General features: G+C 39.2%; 1 protein-coding gene across 6 annotated transcripts in view; it reads right to left on the reverse strand.

The window, feature by feature from the left end:
• The window catches only part of LOC310899261 (teneurin-3), a 242,570-nt gene that overhangs the window by 171,492 nt on the left and 48,908 nt on the right, over positions 1 to 22,170 (reverse strand). For 5 of the 6 annotated variants that reach the window (XM_083835481.1, XM_083835480.1, XM_083835479.1 and 2 more), the window contains one exon: positions 3,582 to 3,791. In XM_083835481.1, the coding sequence (XP_083691607.1) occupies positions 3,582 to 3,783 (202 nt within the window). In that variant the 5' untranslated portion in view covers positions 3,784 to 3,791. Of the gene's footprint in view, positions 3,552 to 3,581; positions 3,792 to 22,170 lie in introns of those variants that run through there. The other variant, XM_083835483.1, reaches the window with a different exon arrangement.

A 22,170-nucleotide genomic window follows, 5' to 3' on the forward strand; every position in this document is an offset into this window, starting at 1 on the left:
TGATGGTCCTGCTATTTATCTTCTCCTGAATTTTACTCCTATTAACAAACCACTTTAACAGAAATGAAATGTCGCCTAGCAAACTGCACACAACAATCCTCCCGTGATAAAATTTTTTAAAGCTACTGGCAATACCTCAGACTTCTTTTTAGCAGTACCAAAGACTTTTTCTCCTCATGTGGTGAGTATCCAACAACTGAAATTAGTAATTCCTCACTTCTCTTGCAGCTAATTCCTCCAATGAAAGCTAATTTCTGCTGGTCAACAAAAGAAACTAATCAAACCCAAATGCTTAAATTAATATAACTCTAACTATATAATCAGATCCTTTAAATTTTGAGTGGGTTGCTACATTCACCAAATAGACGAAAAGAAAACAAACAAATGTTTGCATAGACCAAAGAAAAGGAAATCTCACTTGCTATTAACAAATAGTCAATATAACTGAGAACAGTTCAGTAATATTATTATTTTCCATTGTTACCTTTTCCAACCTAAAAGCTTCAAAAGTGATTCCTCTTTCCCCCAGCTAATATAAATATTGGACAAAAACATTGAGAATATAGCACTCGAGTTATTTTTTACACATCAAAATGAAATAGCACGGAAAGCTGCTTTTGCATCTAGATGCATTAAAAGAAGAACAGTGAAAAAATAACGTCCTTCTGTGAAAGGGAAGTGGTACTCCTGCTGTATTACTTAGCATTTTAGCTCCCATGAAGAAAGGCTAAGAGAGCTGGGGATGTTCAGCCTGAAGAAGAGAAGGCTCTGGGGAGATCTCGTTGGGGCCTTTCAGTACTTAAAGAGGGCTTATAAAAAAGACGGAGAGCGACTTTTTACACGTGCAGATAGTGAAAGGACAAGGTGGAATGGTGTTAAACTAAAAGAGGGTAGATTTAGATTAGAGGTTAGGAGGAAATTCTTCACTCTGGGGGTGGTGAGGCACTGGCACGGGTTGCTCAGAGGAGCTGTGGATGCTCCATCCCTGGAGGTGTTCAAGGCCAGGTTGGATGGGGCTTTGAGCAACCTGATCTAGTGGGTGTCAACCCTGCCCATGGCAGGGGGGTTGGAAGTATATTATCTTTAAGGTCCCTTCCAACCCAAACCATTCTATGATTCTATGATAAAAAGAAAATACAACCCAAATAAGACTGTACCAATGGTCACGATATAACAACCTTTACTTTCTAGAGTAGATCTGGAGAGATCTACCTACAGGTAAAAAGGCTAGACAACTATACATATCATTAAGTAGAAGACAGTTATAGCTATCTTAGAAATTATTAGCTTTAATAATTAAATTCTACTGCTGCCTGTTTTTACAGAAGCATATATTTTTCCCTTCTGATAGGCTAGCAGTTTAAGAGATAAGAAAACAACCCTACGCAAAGCAAGTAGATCTTCCAAGTAATATTCATATACATGATGGATGCAAGCATCCTGTTTCTCAGGTAATGCAATCCTTCATCCTGCAGCTGACTGCTACCAAAACACCTATGGTTTTCTCCCCTTCCAGAAGAAAAAAGAGAAACCCCGCTTAAATTTTGGCCATCACTAATATAGTACCTGTGGTTAGCAAGTTGGAGCACTTCTAAAAAACAAGTCTGATCTTGTGGGGAGAGAGAAAGATCATTAACTGTATTATATGACTGCCAGCACTACTAGATTATGAGTGTATATATATATCACTGATTTAATTGACAGCATGAAGAAGAAACTGCAAGCATTTCCATTGGACACACACACTGAAGGGGCGAATTCCAGATACCTGCAGACAGAGGAGATGGGGAAGCATAGCAGGGAGAGGGGAGGGGAAAAATGAACATGTACCCACTGATGAGTTACCTTTCTGCTTAGACACAGTCTCACCAAGGACAACTCTCTTAACACACACCACGGTGTTCTGCTTGCTATCAAAAAAAAAAAACCCTTATTTTGTCCTGCTGAAAGCCCAAGATTTGACTTGCTGTGGGATCAGCTGAACTTGTTTTCAACTTGCCTGGGGCGTAAAGGATTATGGAACATTCCTCAAGGTTGATAGATTCAGACTGGCAAGCAATTCTTGAAAATTTACAAAGCAACAAAGTGCCAAAACCTAGAGGAATAACGAACACTTACTACTTGTTCCTAAGGCTTTCTAAGAGGCTAGGAGGTGTAAGGAGTTCATGCCAAATACTCAAAATTTTTAGCAGCTTTCTCTTGCTACTGCATATTTCATTTGTAAAGGAAGGGCTGGTATATAAGAGAGCAATCTAAATGTATTGACTTATTGAACTAAACCAGTCTACCTTTTGGATAATGCATACATCGTCTAACAAATTTCATATTCATTGACACAAAAGAAATGAGACATCTGCATAACATACCCTGCATTATGTATTACCATGCTTTTGAGGGCTCCTCACAGATTAAATATTGAACAAGTCGAATGTGCAAAAATAAATTTGTTATTTTTAAAGAACTTAATTTAAGCATCTAACATAGCAACCTTAATTCATCCTTGAGAGCATGATGTTTTTTCTGGAAAAAAAACAATAAACAACACACACACACAAAACTTGTCAGATTCATGTGTGCAACTGCTCTTAGCAGGTTAGTTTAGAAACAACAATAAAGTTGCACTCAAAGGTAGGTAGACAACACTGTGTTTTTGGTCTGCAAAATAATTCTGTCCAACAAACTGACATGCACTCCGTAGGTAAAATACTTCTGCAAACCCCCTCTAGCGGCTCATCTGTAGGACAGTTTGTTGCAATCAAAATACAGAAATTCTAAAAAAAAAAAAAACAAACTCTTTTTCTAGTCTTGTTCTAAGCCTTGCTGATCTAGTGGGGAAGCACCATGCATCTACAAATTAGTCTTCCAGTCTGCTAACACCAGTATATTCAAACATACAACAGAAATGGAACCACATGGCTATTATTTTTTATGTTAAAAAGGTAAAGATTTGCTTTCCTACGGCCAGACGTATACGCAGGCACTCACATTTCACATACATGTTACTCTCATTGGTTACTCATACCAACTGGGAACATGAGAACTCTGGAAACACACATTTTCGGAGCCACTCTTCCATTCTCTCACCACACAGTTCTCTTTTTCTTTCCTTAACATACACTACTCTATCCAGTAATGCACAAATCCTCTTCTCTTGCTCACAGAGAAACTAAAGGAACTACTGGAACCTTTTGAACTTGATGAGGTAGTAAAAGATCCTTTTTACATTATTCTGAAGCTAAACATCATGACAGTTTAACGAACTTTATCCTATCCTTTAGAAAGTTAAGTAAAGGCTAGTCAGTTACAACAAATTGCGTTACATAAGACATCATCAATGGTATTGCTTCACATAAGTATAGCATTTTAAAGTAACTTGAATGAGCTTCTAAACATTGTAAGATACTTTCTACTCTTGCTTATCCTACAGTATTTTTACAGTAGAGACATCATTTGCAAAATTTCATGTAAAATCAGTTTAAAATACAAAATCATTTATATATCTTAATTTTTATTAGGCAATTTTCTAGGAGGATGGAAAATAAAAGGGTATTCAAACTATGGACAAAGTGTCCTCTTCTTACCATGACCTGGGACAGACACTGAAACAGTACCGGTCTGTACTAGATATGAGCTGGCAGTATAGTCCTCATCTGTATCAGAGTCCTGAACTGGCTGGCTGGCATTATTACTTAATAACCACCTCTGGTTGTCATGGAGATTGGGTGATGGAGGAGGGGAGTGTAAATGTTCAGTAACTGATGGACTAGATGAGGAGGATGGCATGGGAGGACCTATGAAAAAAATAAAAAAATAATTTAAAATATGGGTCAAGATATCACATGAACAACAAATCAATTCTTTTTGCATCACTGAAAGGCAAATTGTCTACTTCAAACAATAAAAAGCAATGGAAAAAGAAAATATGACAATAGCAGGTAATAAACCGGTTTAAGTGTTTTACAACACGTAACGCAACGCTACGACTTGCTATTTCAATGCACAGTGTCTATTGCTATCGAAATTCCAGTGTCTCTGCAAAACAGAATGACAGAAGAGTAGGTGCCAACTGAAATAAAATATTTGCTGTAGAACCAGTTGGAAAATATAGTATTTCCTATTTTTAAAGCATTTATTTTCTTAGGCCACTGTCATAACTGAAGTGATTGTTTTGTCTAGAGGATATGAATATTTACATAATGCAAACATCCATGCATTACACTGCCTCCATTCTGCTCTCTCCTGCTGGGTGGATCGGCAGAACAAAAGTACTCAAATATATGGCCAAACACATGGCTTCCTCTTTCTGAGGGACACCTCCTGTAATAAAAGCTACTTAGGGAAGAAAACAATACAAATAAGCAGACAAACAGGAACAGTTTTCCAAGCTCTCAGATACAGAGAAACTCAAAGGCCTAAATTTCTACCATATGAGTTATCCTGACAGGAATTTAAGTTTTTAACAGTATTTTTCAGATACAGATACTATTTAAAACCCATTAAAATGTTTCATCTGTCAAACTTGAGTCCATCTGCACAAGTTGTTTTAAAACATGCATATGCAATAACCGCATCCCATTTCCACATCTTGAAAGTATCATAAAGACATCATGGAAGAAGACAAGTTTAAATAAAGCTTTAGGATATCATAACAACACATTTAGTCCTTCAATAAAACAATAATAAAACCCACAAAGTAGTAGAGAAAGAGTTACCTAATTTACCCTGCCAAGTACAGTCAGCACAGAGATTACTCAGGATGTCCGCGGCCCTAACGTGTGTGGGCCTGGCGTCCTGAAGAGCCGTCTCCCCTCGGGAGGATCCTACTCCCAGTAGGCAGAGGCCTATGCCAAGCATGTGCTGCAGTGCTTGCTGCTCCTTCTTAATGATTTTTTTTTTTTTAAATATTATTTTTCAGAATTCCAGGAAATGTTTTCCCGAGAAAATTAGGGCATTTACAAACAACTACTTCAAAGCAGGGCATCTGTCTCAAACATGTCCTCTTCTTAGGGGACGTGTCAGTCAGTGTGGATCACTAGGATCCTTTGTAAACTGACTGTATGTAACTTTGCTTGGGGATTGTGGGGACAGAGACTGAACTGCACTGAAATAACTGGAATTTCACTCTTCAAAAAGTAGCACCCATATTTGTTCTGACATTGACCAGGTATTTGTTCTGCTCTCTGACATCTCTTTCAGTTGCTACAGTCAAGTGACATTTCCTTTTATTAGTTGTAAGAGTCAAGTTGACTGAGGCTAATGTAGCCAAGGTATTAGAGAATTTTCAGAACTTCTTATGACACCTGGGTTAGTATTTAATGTCTGTAACACAAAGAAAAGATCCTGAAGAGCTTTGCAACAGTCATGACCAATGCAGGGCTGCCAGAATCACCCCATGAGGCAGAAGGGACTATCCTAGTAAGGACCGGTTGTTCTGTGAATCTGTTGCTCGTGTACTACCCTATTTCCTAGAAGACATGTCAAGCTTGTGCCACTGACCAAAGAGCACATCCTGACCACTGAACAAGGACACCTGCTGCAAAGTTCCGAGACTATGACCCACAATAGATCAGTGTGACCTAAGTAATGTGTCATGTGAATTACGAACAATTGCAGAAGGCTTGCACAATAGTGCTTGAAGTATCTCAGCTTATCTGGTACAGACCCTTGCTGTCTGCTCCTCAGGTCTTCTCTTAAGGTACAAGGAAACTATTCGAGCTCCATGTTGAGGAGAGCACACAAACTGCACACTGTAATGACCAAGTGCTGATGCTGTAAAATTCTGCTTTCCTTCTCACAGCAGCGATGCACACAGGGAACCTGGACAGACCCCTGTATTTTTGGAGTCCCCATGATCATCGGTACTAGCATCACTGTTTAACTCCATGTAAGCCTCCATGCTTTTTCAATGGAGACAGCTAAGCAGCTTTGAAGCTGACTGAGTAGTAATAGCAACTAGGACAAGTATTTGGAGTCAGCAGGCTAAGAAATTTGGCAATCTCAGTATGATTCCTGTCCTGGGAAAAGTGTGGCAAGGAAAAAATTCCCAGTGAGGGAACTGAGTAGCCTCCATTTCCAACTTTTCTTTTCAAAGCTGCACTGGGGCACAGTGCAAGCTGTGGTGGCTGTGGTGACTTTTCTCAGCTTTAGGGACGACAGCCAGCACAGAGTCCCTTCAGTGCCAGTGCAATGCAGTTTTAGCCAAGGGCAATATCATTTGGATAACTTTTGCATAAGTCGTCAATGCCAAGACAGTGTTAACATGCATGTACAAACTTTGCACTGCCTCCTTTCTGACTTTTTGTTTTATTTTAATGGACCTTCAAGCCACCTCACTGTCACAGTTTGGTAAATAGCTTACTTGACTATGTTCACTTGGAAGCACAGCACTATACCCGATGCACAGGACAAACAGATACAACTATTAACAAAAATTTAATTTTCTGTGCTCCTGGTAAATTAGTATAATAAAGGGACCAATATTAAAATAGAGTTGACTTTTTAACCCCCATTGTGCTTTAGAAGCAGAAAATACTGCCAACAGTATTTAAAACCAGATTTAACTGTACATGGAGTAAGACTGCTGGACTACTTTAGAATAGAGTATTACACTGCCTGTAGGTACGGAATTGTACCAGAAAATGAAGTAGCTTTATTACATAATGTTAAAAAAATAAAAATTAACCTGCACAGATACCATTCATAACTAAGAATCTAAATTTAAATTAAGAGGAAAAAAGAGTGTTATTTCATCATCTAATCATTTGTTTTTACAATACTCAGTAGTACAGTTATACTGGAGAGGTGCAGCACCTCTCAAAGTTAAATTTAAGTTTAATATAATAAATAATGCTGACACCAGTAACTTCAATTAACTTCCCTCCATCTCCCTTGTACCCTGCTAAAATCACGCTAATTATTATTTAGTTTTCCTTGCTTCCACATTCAGCATAGCCCATGACATAATATCTTAGAGCTCTCTAACACACATTAGGTCCTAACCAGTGTGGTTCCCTGGAAATAAATCAGTGAGAGCCTAGCCAAAAACTGTTTGCTTAATTCTTTCATGTCATTTACCTCTTCTCAAACTTGCATTGAACAGCAATATATGTACTATTACCAATTGTAAAACTCAAGTTTGGTTCTGGAAGGAAAGCAAACACTTACCGTTAATCAAGTAACGCCTGTGTGAAACCCAAGGTTTATGGCTGGGGAAATAGCAAGGATGGGGGAATGACATTTTACAGTGTGCAGCTTGGGAATTTGGAAGTAGAGAGAGCATGCTTTTTCAAGTTCAAGATAAAGCACTACCAGATTTTCTTGGTACACCTTGATTTTTTTATATTGCTTGCTTCAGTAACCTGAATTTCTTCTTGACAGTGTATTGAATGCTTTCTTTATTCTGTACCCAAACTGATTTAGATAGTCACTGTATCTAATTTGTCATGTAATTCATTTAATAATTAACATTTTTTTTTTCACAAGTATCAATTAGCACCATGATTTATTTATTCACATTTGGAACAAATCTTCTTTACTTGCTTTGGACTCCTCTGACCAGAGAGGAGTGTTTCAGATGTACATTATCTGAGGCAAATCAGCGTATTTGTAATACCTATAGAGCTTAAGCACAACACTGTTTTCAATATGTTTCTCCTCTCTTTCTCAATTTACACTCATTAAATTTCACACACAACATAGCCTTGACTACACAAACCTTCATCATGCAAAATATCCTGTTGCCTGAACATGTGTCATGTCCAAGGTCCCTTAATTATTTTGTAAATTCCCTCATTTATCCAGATTTACTAACTGCCTCTGTGCTATGTGGCTAGTTGACACTGCAGTGTGCTGGTGAGCATCCATCCAGAAAGAGCATTCCTTGGGTGCTCCGGATTACAGAGTTTCTCAGCTCAGAAAAAAATGGTGTCAGTTGCAGGGTAGAAGCGTGGGGTTACTAGCAAACCTCCTGCTACTACACTCAGTGGCAACAGATCTTTGCTACTGGAAAAAATGAGGTGGATATGCCTGTTACCCTTCCAGGAAATTATGCAACTTTGGTGACTTGATTTTTATAAATAAACCTGATTGGAGCAGACAGGTCTTTCTTGTCACAAAGTTACACGGTCTGCAGAGAAAATGAAGCCAGTGATAACATGAGCCAATTCTTCACAAGAACCCTAGGCCAACCAGCTGGGACGCATATTTCTGTACAATTTCATCCAGCACTGGCAGATTTCTGCAAAACCTTAATGCGAGTTCCTGTTTGATTCCAAGTGAAAAGACAGATAGCTATCTATACTGCCATTTATAGAAAAAGCTACATGTGAAGAAAAAATACTTAACACACTAGAAGAAGAGGGATCATAGATGATGTGCATATTCCTCTCCATTTTTTTTTAAAACATGTCATGACAGGCATTGAAAAATATTTGGTAACATCTCTCGTTGAAGTCTTAATAAACACCTTTATAAATCACAAAAATCATTATGCATGACAAAGAACAGTTATATTGATTATCACCTGTTTTCCACAGAGCTTGAAGACACATGATGATACAAACAACATTTCATTCTAAAGAAAAACAAAAATACAAATATTGATTTTTCCCCTTCTCCTGCTTCTTTTGTGTACATCTAAGCAAGAATTTCAGTTGTTCTGCTCTTTCATTTCTTACCCTTACTTTAAAAAGCCAATTTTCTTCTTTCTACTGTGATTTCAATCTAAGATATTAAGATACTTTTGACAAAAAAGAAAAAAAAATGTACTGGGCTTCGAAGTACTTAAATCTCATCTTATAGGTTTATTTATTTATGAGGATAAACACACTTTAACTTGTTGGTGTTTTCATAATTGAAAACACATTACTTTCAATTACCTTTATGTATTTCCAAAAAAACTATCACGTGAAAATGCAAGGAGGATCTGCAGAAAACAGGCAAACTCCAGCAGGAACAGACTCAATATAGCAACATGTGAGGATGTGAATAGATTTGTGAAGGAAATAATGCGAGTCTTAAAAGAAAGTAAAACCCAAAGAGAACTTGTTGTAAGAAGAATGTTAACAAAGAAATATACCTTAGATTAAATACATATGTATGAGGCAGTTTTATTTTTTTTTTAAATTGTACTGTTCTGGGCCCTACACCTGAGAAGTGACTGCAGTATAGGAAAAGCCTGAGATCAGCACTGATCTTTTCAAAGATGCTATAAAACAAGAGTTGGAAGCAGAGGCGATGTTGCATATGGAAATGCTGAAAGTGACAAGTAGGATAATTCAGTCCAAAAAAAAAAAAAAAAAGGCAAATAAACGATGGGTATGACTGCCATCAACTGCTCAGTAATAATGGAAGGCATAATAAAAACAGGCATTAATTGTACCAGACGCTAATACCAGAGTCTAACTCTCATCTTCAAAAATCCAGCTGAGGGCCAATTTTAGAAACAAGCTCAGGAGGATAAAGCGTGATTTTATATATGGAGTAAATTAAGGCTCCGAAGTCTAAGGCTGGCTCTGACAATTGCTCTGCCTAGCACTGTTGGGACAAGAGCCTGGAACTGACAGTGGCTACTGCAGAGCGCAGGAGCAGGAGGATGCGCTGGGCAGAGCTGTGCCTTCAGCTCCCGAGCCTCCAGGACACTTCCACATGGTTGCAATCCATAGCCCACACTCTATCCTTAAAAAAAAAAAAAAAAAAAAAAGGAAAACAAAAAAAAGCCAACATTAACAGCATTTATGCTTATTTATATTGTGTTATGGAAAACAAATCCAACAGTTACTCAGCTTTCATCTTTTATCTGTCACCTCATGCTAAAGCGGCACTTTGCTTCAACACCAATGGGTGTGTACATGAATTACACCCTGCATGCTCCCTAGATGTGTTTCAGAGAAAATAGTATTGGACGCTTTTGGAACATGGTATTTAGGAGAAACGTAGGATGCAACAGAAGCAGTAGTAATGATCTCCTGCTGCTGCAGGGTGGGCGGGCTGGAAGAGATGACCCAGAAAGTCTCTGCAGAGCCTTAAAATACATACACTTACTAAAACTTCCTAATATAGTCAAACTCTTAAAACAGACATTTATCTGGCAATATGGCACTAACAAGAAAAAAAAAAACAACCACAACTTCTTTAAATTTAATTATAAATCTACACATTCTTAAAATCTTGTTTTAGTTCAGGAAGGTCTGCTTTGCTACATTAAATTCTTTAACACCAAATTTCTGTTCATGTTACTATACTCTTAAAAAAATCTGAAAAGAAAAAAAATACAAATACCTGGCATTATCAATTCACTTTGCATAAAATGTATTGCAAGTTACATACTTTAAAAAAGTAATTTCACTATACAAATTTGAAGGGCCATTATTTTAATCTCAATCAGCATGCATAAATCCTACACCTAACTCTTACATACAGCTCCTGATGGATGCTTAAGGCAATATAAGAACCAACAGATCTGTTTAGGCTGTTTAGTTATGGCAGAACAATGCATTTTTTGTTTCACACTCTTGGCAGCCCCTGTCACCAAGACTGAAGAAAAAATTCCTCTACCTGCATCTCTAAGCCAGAGGCAGAGAGGTTTATTTTGAAGTTAGTGGTAAAGAAAGCTTACTGATTTCAATGTCAGCTAGACAATGCTATTATATTACAGATTGCCAGGTGGGCTTTGCCTTCCCTTACTTAAATTAATGGGAATTTTGCTGGTGACCCCATGGAAACGAAGATTTCACACCATTTAAAATGTCATTATTATGACACATAACACCCCCCCCCATATCACATACTGTGAGAAAATGGTATATGTATAACAGCTCACTAACAGCAGCTATATACGTATACTCATTCTGTACTTTGCTCCTCACAACAGGAGAAGACAGGATGCTTTTTTTATACAGTTAATGGAATCTTTTAAAACTGGAATCAGACAGTCAGTGGTTTGTGAAGGTCAGAAATAACGTGTCTTCTGGCTAAATTAATTAGAAACCAAAACACTTTCAAACAAGCAGAAGGACACTTACAGCCTTTCTGAATCAAGCTGAGATGAATCTTTGCAATCTGTTCTATGACTTCCCAGCGTGCAGAAAACTGTAACACACTCTTGTTAAATAGGCCACCTATACTGTCCCTAACAAGTTTACTGATCAATCCCAAAGTTTCAGTTTCCAATGTATCACATGCAGATTGACCAAAATACAAATAAAAAAAATGAAAAAAATCACCTGGTACATACAACCCTCATCAGCCAGATTTTGGATATTTTCATCTTTTTGTATAACACAGTAAGTTAGGAATAAGAGAGTTTTAATTGTAAACCTGTTTTTTATTATGGACTCCCTGTATGCTATCCAACCTGTATGACTTGGCATTGGAATTTATCTCTCTGCTGGATACTGCAGCCTTCTGCAGTCAACCTGCAGTGACAGTTATCTCTTAATTAAAACTCTACATGCAAATAGAACTAGTGAAAATTGTTGTGGCATAGCACACAAAGAACGATTATTTATAACCAACACAGTTCTTTTTATCTATGTATACCAGAGTCAACCATTATAGTTATTGTGATGATCTCCACAAGGAAATATAGATGGTCTTTCTAATCTATACACATGCACACATATATATGCCAAGATAAAAACAAACAAACAAACAAACAAACAACAACAACAAAAAAACACCATAAAACCTATGCACACAGTTTACCGTGGGTTTTCCATTTAATTGGTTTTGGTTTGGTTTTAGACAATGGATAATGACCCTTTTATCCCAGAACTGGGAAGTGTATTTCCCAAGTTTCAAATCTAAGTGCTAATGAACTGTCACTACATCTCAGCTACAAATCTTAAATAAAAATGTTATCTACCTTTTTCAGGCTTCCTTCAAAAAGTTATTATCTCTACATAAATGAGGCACATTGTTTTGACATGTATTTTAACTCACAAAATTGCGACCGCTTGTGTAGATTGTGGAAGCTGAAACTTTACAAGATTATAATATCCTTACATTGATTTGAAAACAAAAGTAATCCATTAGAATGCAAGAGAAATGCTGGCCTGAAATATTTTCATTTGTTTTTATTTTTTTTCCTCTTGGAACTATAGTATAATAATCACAAGTCTGTAATATACAGCTTGTAATTGTCTTCTGAAAAAAAGAGAAAGATATCTTAAGAAAGATGGTTATGTGTTAGAACTGGTGCTTATCTCCGAACCAAACGCATTGTGTTTTGAGGCATTTTGGTGGTTTTGGAAATTTTACAGCTGCTGCTCAGCAGATTGCTAAATGAAAAGGAGTGCCCTATTCTTGCAGAGGTCAGGCTGTGTGATCACAGCAGCTCCTTCTTCAATCCTGAGTTCAGGCAGTGCTCATCTTTGCTTTAAATGGGAGTTCTGTCCGTAAAGAAATTGCAGAATCTGAGCCTTAACTGACAGATTATTCTAACCAAAGTACGCCACTTTCTACCTTTTAATTTTTTTTAATTATTTTTTAACTGCATTATCTTACAACTAAGCAGCCAGGTACAGATTGAAGGTCCACGCAACAAGGTAAAAAGTTCATGAGCTGAACTAAAAATTCAATCATCTCTCACTTCCAGTACTTATTTTAGCAGCTATTCTACTCAACTCGACTGAACTTTCCACATTACTTGCTCCAATGTTAATTACAAGGGGTTATGCAACAAGTTGGAAGGGGAACAGACAGCTATTTCCAGGAGGATGAAACTTCTCATTCCACTCAGAAAACCAGTTGAAGTGACAAGTCTTGGTGTTTTTAGAAGATGGCTTTCCCCCCCACCCCTGGTGGGGGTTTTTGGACAGAAGCAAGCCGATGAAATGAACACCAGATTGCAAAATGTTTCGATTAACTCCTATCTCCACTTGTGAGGTAGAAGCTCTCTCACGAAAACGCCAACTCCCCATTTGGAGCATCTGCTGGGATTCAAGCTTCTCTGCCTGGCCCTGAGCTCCTCACCCAGCAGCACAGGGAGCCAGCAGGTCAGAGCTGACTGGACCCCACACATCTCCTGCTCCCTGTTTTTCCAAGCCACTACCACTAGCCACCGCCTCACGAGGCCTGGCAGCAGGCCTGCATGGCGCCGGCGCCGCGCCAAGGAGGCCTCCAAGGGCACGTGGCGCTCAGGGCCCTGACCGGGCTGCACTGCAGCCCCTTCCAAATACCCCTGAGGAATTTCAGATTAAGAAATAAATCAAAAGACAAAATCCCCACAGACACAAGCAAAAACCAGGAAAGCACCCCACCAACGTTCTCCCACCCTCCCCAATTTTCAGAAGTGCAACAGAGCATCGAAAATGGAGACGCTGGCATATGCTATAATTGGTGTAACGAAGCTAGCCACTCTCAGTCTCTGTATGTATTCACTCAGTGATGAGCCTGAAGTTTGCTAAATTTCTGCTCTCCATCCTGACCTTTGTAAAAGACTAATTTTTTTGGATGCTGATATTCTTTCAGGGGGCAATTCATAAAGAGTAATCACCTAAAAAAGTAACCTTTGTGAAGAAATGCTGCTTTATTCTTCCTATCCGTGACATTTTATTATTAGAGCTGAGATGGATTGAGCCATGTCACATCTGGTTTATCATTCTTCCAGCATGACCCTGTGTTAGCTTATGTACCTTTTATTTTCAATATTCCCTTGGGCTAAAACGGGGGGTGGGGGGGGGGTAAGCCTTTCTGGAATAGGACAGGAAATGCATCTTGAAGAGTACAAGGGCACTTTGGGTTGTGTTTTTTTTCTTTTTTTTGAGGGAGTGGGTGAGCAGGTTGCTAAAGAGAAAATAAATCTTCTGAGAATGACTCACAAATCATTCAGCTTTTAGAGTCAGGTAATTTCCCATCCTCATTCCTCCCACCCTGCTAAGAACGAATCTGAAGAGGAATAAAACCAAATACTCATTAACTACTTTTTTTTTTTTAATTTTACCAGACCTAGCTGTCAAAGCAATCATAGGAATGCCAGTTTTGCCTGCTTTTGCTGCCAGCGTGGCAGCTACCTTGCACTCTGTAACCTTATCTTTGAAGCAAAGCATCTAAAGAAGCTCTTAATGACATGGGACGACTATAATTCAGGCCACAGCAAAAGACTTGCTTTCTTAGACAGGAGCATGGCAACTTAAAGAGATTTTGACAGGAGCTAACAAACAGCAATAAACTTCTGGGAAATGCGTTCCATAAAGCTCACTTAGAAAAATAATGTGTTCGTTCTCCATATTCAAACTAGTAACTTCTTTTGGCGTGGTTATTTACACCCCCGTCAGATGCATGCTTTCGACCATTATCTCAAAAGGCCGGGGCCGAGGCACGGCGGCGGAGGAGAAAGAGGAGGAGGGAGGAGATGGTTGTTGCTATTTTCATGTCCAGCTGCACCCCCAAGTGCCTCCCAGGACAGCCGCATTGCTGCAGGCACAGAGGAGGAGCAGGATGCTGTTGGGCAGCCACGAGAACCAGCAGCGCTGCTGCCAGAGCCCAAGTCCTGCTCCAAGTGAAAGAAAACATCCTGCTGCTAACACCCTCTTTCCTTACAGTGAAATGAACCACTAAAAACTCCCATAGGACTAAGACGAAATAACCACAAGATGGTTACAAAAGCATAAATGAAACATGGAGAAAGGGGAAAGCGTTCCTGCCAGTGAACCTTCAAACCTGCGTACCCAGTGAAGACCTGAGCTGCTCAGGGTTTGCACACCTGAAGATAACACCTGAGTAGGTACATTTGGCATCCAAGCTCTTCATTGCTCTATTTTCAGAAGCCCTTCCCTTCCTGCTGCACTTTCAAGCTTTGTACCTCATAGGGGCCTTTTTTTTTTTTTTTTTCTTATTTCTGCTATATTAAATCCAACTCCTTAACAAAGGAACTTTTGGGGAGGGGAGGAATTAGAGAATTACCAGAAATTATCGACTGTTGTCTCACACAGCACCACTCTCCCAAGCAACAGGACATTTACTGGACATTGATGTCTCATTACATCTAGTGTGTAATTTATTTCTCTGCTGGAACAGAACTTATCAGCTTTGCCCATGTGGAGAAAATGTTTCTACCTCAGAAACAAATAGAACACCACAGGCAGGAAGCTGGAAAGCTTAAATGAAAATCCACCACATGATCACCACAGCGAGCTTGCTACTGAATCCGCTGTAAGAGAGCAGTGCTGAAATGGGCCAGAAATGGCATTTTAGGTCCAGATTTTTTAAAAAGCCCAGCCTTATTGAGGGATGATTTAGAAAACTGAGAACACTGAAAACTGTTGGGTACTGAGAAATCAGAAACGGCTGGTGTCTTTTCTTTAGGTGTCTCTGGAAATTCACCATATAAAAAAACCCAAACCACTCCACCACCACAACAAAGCCTCTTATTTTTTTTTTTTAACTGAATATATAAACAGTGATATTTTAGCTGGTAAGGAAATGTAACCAGCATTTGTAAAACACTATGAAGCTGTGCATTTTTAATTGCTCTCTTCTTTTACAAGAAATTACTCTGATCTATTTAGACTATTTATATAAAACCCCTATCTGATAATTTTTCATTTTGTTACATTTTATCTGCATTTAAACTTGGCAGGACTGCACTGGGCTCTAGCTATATGTCAGATGCAAGCCCCTATATTTCATATACACTTCATTATCATTTGAACTGCAGAGGTACACAGATTAAACATTTCTTCAACCCAGTGCAACCCTCACATCAGCATAGGTAACTCAAAATGTTGAATGAAGTTAAAAAAAAAAAAAACCACAACAAAAACCTTTGGCTTCAGACTAACCATGGAACATTTCAGTCTAAAAGTGCTTTTCATAAAGTTATGAGCTAATGAACAAAAGGGAGTTACAATTAAGTTTCATGAAATGTTAACTATAAAATCCAGCAGTAATAATGTAAGCTTTATTTCGTTGCCAATTTGACAACTTCAGAGTAATAAAACACAAAGTAAAATAAACGACACCAGTTACTTCTAAGAATTTTTATCTAAATGACAATAGAAAATGCCTGGCAGACTGGGAAAAAAATACATGCAAGAAAATTTCCGAAAGAGAGAAAATAATTGCTTTTGTTTGACTGGAACCAACGGTAACAAAACCTCTTTACCAAGCTGCTTCCAGAGTCCTTGGGTCTTTGTCCAAGGACCGGGGAAATGCCAATTGAGCCATCCAACTCTGTCGACAGACAGAGGTTATCCATCCACTTGAAAAGAGATGAAAGGAAACTCTCATCTGACTGCCTAGCAAATGCTGAAACAACTGCTCTTAATCTAAATGGTAGGAATCACTGGCTGAAGCTGTAGAAGCCTCCGAGTTCCTGAAAAATTATTAATGTTGAAGCATTTCACTTTCAAGACGCACCTCTCAATACCTGTAAAACCTGCCAGATAAAAACCAATTACTACACAGAAAGCATTTAAAGACATCAGTCTGGAAGCACTGCCGTGTAAAACTAAAATTCCCCATATACGTTATTGCACATGCTTTCCAAGATTATCCACTCCCTCGCATCAACCTCCATCAATCTCTGCTGCCAAAACATCTACCACAACCACTTACTGATAAGAAAGGACATGAAGAAATTTCTTATTTGACTCCTTTTTTCCCTTTGAAAAAGACACTTTTAGCAGGTTCTTGGCCAGGATTACATTTGTATTCATACAATGTTCCTTTTATAAAAAGAAGTAATGCGACCAATTATGAGAGCAGCCCCTGAAAAAGCCAACTGAAGGCTTGACTTTGTCCACATTCATACAAGCACAAAGTAACTAATTTTACATGATGCTTGATAATACAGCACTATGTAAGGAAAAGATTACGCAGCAACACTTAAAAGCTAAACATATTCATTCTAATAGGATCAGACCACGTAAAATGCAATTTATAAGTGAAGAGAAATAGAGAAGTACAGAATTGAAACTGGGTTTACTCACATCTCATTCGTTTTGTATTTTGGCATGTTTATGCCTAACATGCACGCACACATACAGTTTTCTGGTGCAGTTGCTATTACTTCATGCTATTTGATTTAGCCTCCTACACTCTAAATGCCACAGTATCTACATAAAGAGATAAAGACAAAGCAATAGTCTCAACACTTCTGCTCAGTTATCTGAGACATTCCCTTTTATTTGTGTTCTTTTTGTATTTATCTTTGAGGTATTCTAGTAGACCAAATAATCATTCATTACATGTTTTCTGAAGCAGTTACAGCCTGCAAAGTCAATTCTTGGTCAGAATTTTTACATCCACAAAGAAGAAAACAAATCACAGGATACTTCAAAGTCAGATCCTGTCATATCGAGGAGGATGTTAATCAGTGCAGTTTAATGCAAACCCTTCTGTCACACTGCTGTTAAGATTATGTGTGCTGAGGCGAGCAGGCAGAGATATTAAGAACCATACTCAAATTTCTTCTGAATAAAGATGATGCATCAGCCCATAACATTCATCAGTTCATGCAAACTCTTAGGAATCCAAGTTTCATTGCAAGTGTCTTTCTGGATCTGCTTATTTCAGAAGATGTGGTATGAATGATGGTATAATAAGTTTTTCTATGTTTTAGGCATAAATGACTCATACATCATTCCATTTGAAAGAAAAAACCCTAACATGTGAGTACAATATGTTACCGCAGCTGCTCCATGGGAACAACAACATATCCATTTGGAAGGAAAATACATTTATGAAAATGCCTGATTAGCAGAAAAAGCAGAAAACAATTCATTATAAACAATAATATACAACACAACTGCTTTATTTGACATTTTTATGGTTACAGTCTGTTTTCATAGAGTCTATTGGATTAAAATGTATCCAGCTCTTTCCCTCCCACCCCCAGCTCAGACTATTCTTCACTGATGTTATCCACAAAAAAACCCACTAGCTTTCTATTAACCGGCCTTTGAAGGAGGGGCTCCCATGGTAGCCGAACGTGAAGTTGTTGGACAGAGTGCAACAAATTATCTCCTTGCTTCAGGCATCCCTCTTACCAGGATCCCAGTCGGGGGACAGACATGCATGTCTCCTCTCCTTTCTGCTTTGTGAAATAATGTATTTTTATCTTGCATAGCTTCTAAGCCTGCAGAGGTTACAGACTGAGTGCTGCGAAGTGGGCCAGGCATGCACTTCTGCAAATCGCACAACATGTATAAAGAGAAGGCAGTACCACCTACATCTCAGTATCTACAACCTCCTGGAGAAAAGGTTTCCTGACGTTCAAGTCTTCCCTTTTACAGCCAAGGCAACCTCTACCTCTCTACCTTCTCCCGTCTTCTTTCTCCTTGCCCTTTCCATGCATCTTTCCCATTAGTGAACATTTTTTTTATTTTCCCTCACACTGCAATTAAAGTTTCATATGCTTCTTCTGTTACAAATTAAGTTAGTGTAAAAAGGAAGTGAATTTGCACTGAAAAATTATCAAGACAACATTTGGGAGTGTTGAAAGTAGCACAAGTTAAATGATTATGCCACGTAACGTGAACAACTGGCATACCAAAATATCCTTTGAAATGATTTATAGCACTGTGTCATGTATATTGAATAATGTAAATACACAGGTAGTATCAAAAATGTCACTGTTTCTTTCCAAGAAGGCAAACTCAGAAATGTTTAGCAGCAGTGCTCTAGCTGGATACAGATGGGCACCACTCCCTGAAAGAAACTGCAGACTCACCAGCACGAGACTCAGCACTATCTTTATTCCTAGCTGCTACTGGAGGGGCTCCTCAGATGGGTAATGGAGGTTACTGTACACACGAGAGAGACAAAGAGGCCAAGACACCAAAGAAGCAAGGAGATGTTTTGCTTAAATCAGGCCACAGAGTCAAGTCTGAGTCTCCCACATTCCTGGTGAGTGCCCCAGCTAATGAGTCCTCAGCTAATAAGAGAGCAACTTGTTCTCCCTTTTTTCATGAAAATCTCTGAAGAACTGTGTTTAGTTCCTCATCAAGACGAATGCCAAGCCTGCTAAATTTTTCATGACACTGAATTCTTGTTCTCCTGCCAGCCCTGGTTATGTGTGAACATTTTAGGCTCCCTCAAGCATTTATTTTACTACAGAGTCCTGAAATACTTAAGTCTATTAAGACCTAAAATAAACACGCAAAAGGGAGGAATCTGTTAGCTGTTCTGCCAGTCTATATTTTAAGGAGGCAATGCCTACACCAGTAAAGTTTGGAAATTATTCTCAATACGGCCTGTGAAATTATGGTACAGTGGGCAACAGAACTGTCAGACCATGTAATCTACACCCTGGGGATCAACTCTACTGCTGGGCAGGAGGAGCACCGTTGGGAGGCTGGGAAGAACTGGCCAAAGGGGGCTGAGTCTATGGGAATCAACTGGACTGACAGTGTGCAGCCTGAGCCGAGGGTGTAACGCTTCCCAGAAAAACTGCATTTACTGAACATGAACTCAGTGGCTGTTCTGCATGTGTGCTGCCCTGGGTTTGTGCCCCACTAAGTTCCCATCTGCTCTCTTGCTGCCAAGAAAGGGGGACTGAAGAGTAACTCACAGAGCTTGGCCTTGGTTACCCCCCTGGACAAAGGCTTTTCTGGAGCATCGTGCTGGCTGCAAGCTAGGCTGGCCTGCTACGTGTCCAAGAAGTTAGAGCTTGAGGAAAGAAGGCCAAACACCAAAAGATTTCAGCCAGGCCTTGAAAGGTAGCAGAGGAGTGACTGAATTAACCATGAGGCTGTGACTCTAGCACGTAGGCTATGAGCTAGGCATTGCTGAGCTCCAGGAGACAGCTTACAGAACACCTACCAAACTGCATACAGAAATAAGTATCCGGACTTAGTCACCCAGTGAAACCATTTTATGTCATTTCCAGTTTATCTACAAATTCTGTAGCTTCTCTTTCCAAAGAAGGAAAAAAAAACCACACAGAAATAGCCTGGGCTTTGTTGTTTATCGTGAGGTCCCTTATTCCCTACAGCAATTCCAACAGCACTTCCACCCACTACTATTGCAGCTATTATACTAAAAAAGGAAGCAAACCCAACAACTTTGTGACCAGAAAATACCGTACCTATAACAAATCTTAAATTAAACGTTGTTGTTTTAGAGACTCTGTAGGCACGTGTGAAAAAGTCGTAAGAAGGTAACGCACTTCATCCTTTCACTCATACGTAATTGTTCATTTCTTATGTTAGGTAGCATCTCTTACACGGGGGATGAAATCTACCACGGAGGCAATATGGACATTTAACTCAGCTGCCATAACCTGCTGTTACACCCAAGCCCACAACTTGTGCCAGTCCCTGGCACAGCTTCAGAAAGCTCCCAAAGACCAGACCACCTCCTACAAAACACCTGTTATCCATACCAAAACCCCCACTTCCTCCCCCCCCCCCCCTTTTCTTTTTTTCTTTAAATAAGTAGTTCTAGCCTCTTCTTCCATATTTAATTTATGTTTGGAATAAACTTTCAAAATCCTCTTGTTAAACAGTTTCTCTCCTACAGTGTTCAAGTTAGTGTCACATACGTGGCGGCAATCCAGTCCTCATGAGACACATGTTGAAGGTCCTATAATGGAATGGGTTTTACAAGGGTGTAGTATGCCTATACAATCCCAGTAAATGATCATCATTGAAAGCACAACCTAGACAAAATGCCTCAAAGTTCTTGCTATTAAGCCCTCTGAGGGCTTTTTGTTCCCTAATACCAAAATCTGATAACTGGGTCTTGCCAACATGCAAGCAAATTCGAGCACTGATATCTTCATTGTCCTTTGCCCTGTTTCAAACACTGCCAAGACACTCTACTAGAGAGGTCTCTTTGAAGAGGAAAACCTAGAAAATTTCTCTAAAAAACCGTGAATACGCTTGGTAGGGATGTGGTGAAGGCTTCCTGAAGCCTGCAATTCTGTGAAGTACATTTATTTATCATGAAAAAAATGGGGTTGGAATAGAACTTGGCAATTATTTACACTATTTCCTTGTGTTAGCAATGGTACTTCAGTTTCCTGGTCTGTCCACAGCAATTGAAAAAAATGAGAGGAAAAGAAACAAATCACTACCATGAACCCTACGTAAGCAGTGTTAGGTACTATAGGTATATTTACACGTAATCTTTGCCTGCCAAACAGTCTAAGTTAAAATCACATCATGTTAGCTCCATGTATCACTTGTAATTCATTCAGTTTCATTACCACATCATTTTTGTCCTGTTTTCTTCTCTCTTCACCTTTCCCACCTTCATCTTTACAAACTGAAAACTCATCAATACAGAAATTATTTCTTCTTTGACTTTGCAAAGTCCTAAAGCGTAACTGGGAAAACTGTACAATTGCAATTACAGCAGTGCTCTTTTCTCCTGGCTCTAACAGAAGAACGACAGAGCATCAGGCAGAGCGGCGTGGCTGTGATGAATCGCACCTTACGCCCCTGAACGCCCATGGCGTAAGAAGAGGCGAATCAGTCACTTCTCCCACCCAGGGCTGACAGGACATGAAACAGAGCAAAGGGAAGCCGGAGGATCGGAGCTGCCAGGTTTTACATCATGTGGGACACTAGAAAGGACCACAAAGGCCATTCCTTGTGATATAAACACAAGTACAGACAACCCTCAACTCAGCTTTGCAGCAAAATTGCAGCTACACTTCTGCAGACACCTGAAGAGCCTCATTTCTTTGGCTTTCAAGCAGCAGAGAACCTGCTTTCAAGTGTTTCGCACCCAATGTTCTTCTGCCTTTTGGGGTGGGAACACCACCTCAGGGAGTTCCCTGGGGCAGAACCCTGATGGACTCTCAATTTAAGCCTAGTGTGACTTAAAGCTGCTTCTGAATCCCTAAAATCTGAACATATGATACAAACATAGGCACAGCTTTGTCCAAAGAAATGGTAGTGACCCCAACCTTTTCCCTCACTTAAACAATGCTTAACTTTGCTCAGCTTTGAACGACAGCTGTACACGAAGGAATGGCAGAGGAATGTTCCCCGTTATTGAAACATTGCAAAAGCTTCACACAGAAACCAGGCACATTTATTATCCAAGTGCACATTTATTATCCATGAGCTAAAATTTGACTACGTCAAATAAGATTGATAATTACTGATGGAGACCATATGTGTCTTTATTAAACAGGAAACCAATTAAAATTGTCCAATTAAAAATCCTGCTTCCATCTGAATCTTTCTAGACTACGGCAGCTTCAAACACCAGCTCAGA

The sequence above is a fragment of the Anser anser genome (assembly GCF_964211835.1).
Source record: "Anser anser genome assembly, chromosome: 4".
Taxonomy (NCBI): Eukaryota; Metazoa; Chordata; class Aves; order Anseriformes; family Anatidae; genus Anser; species Anser anser.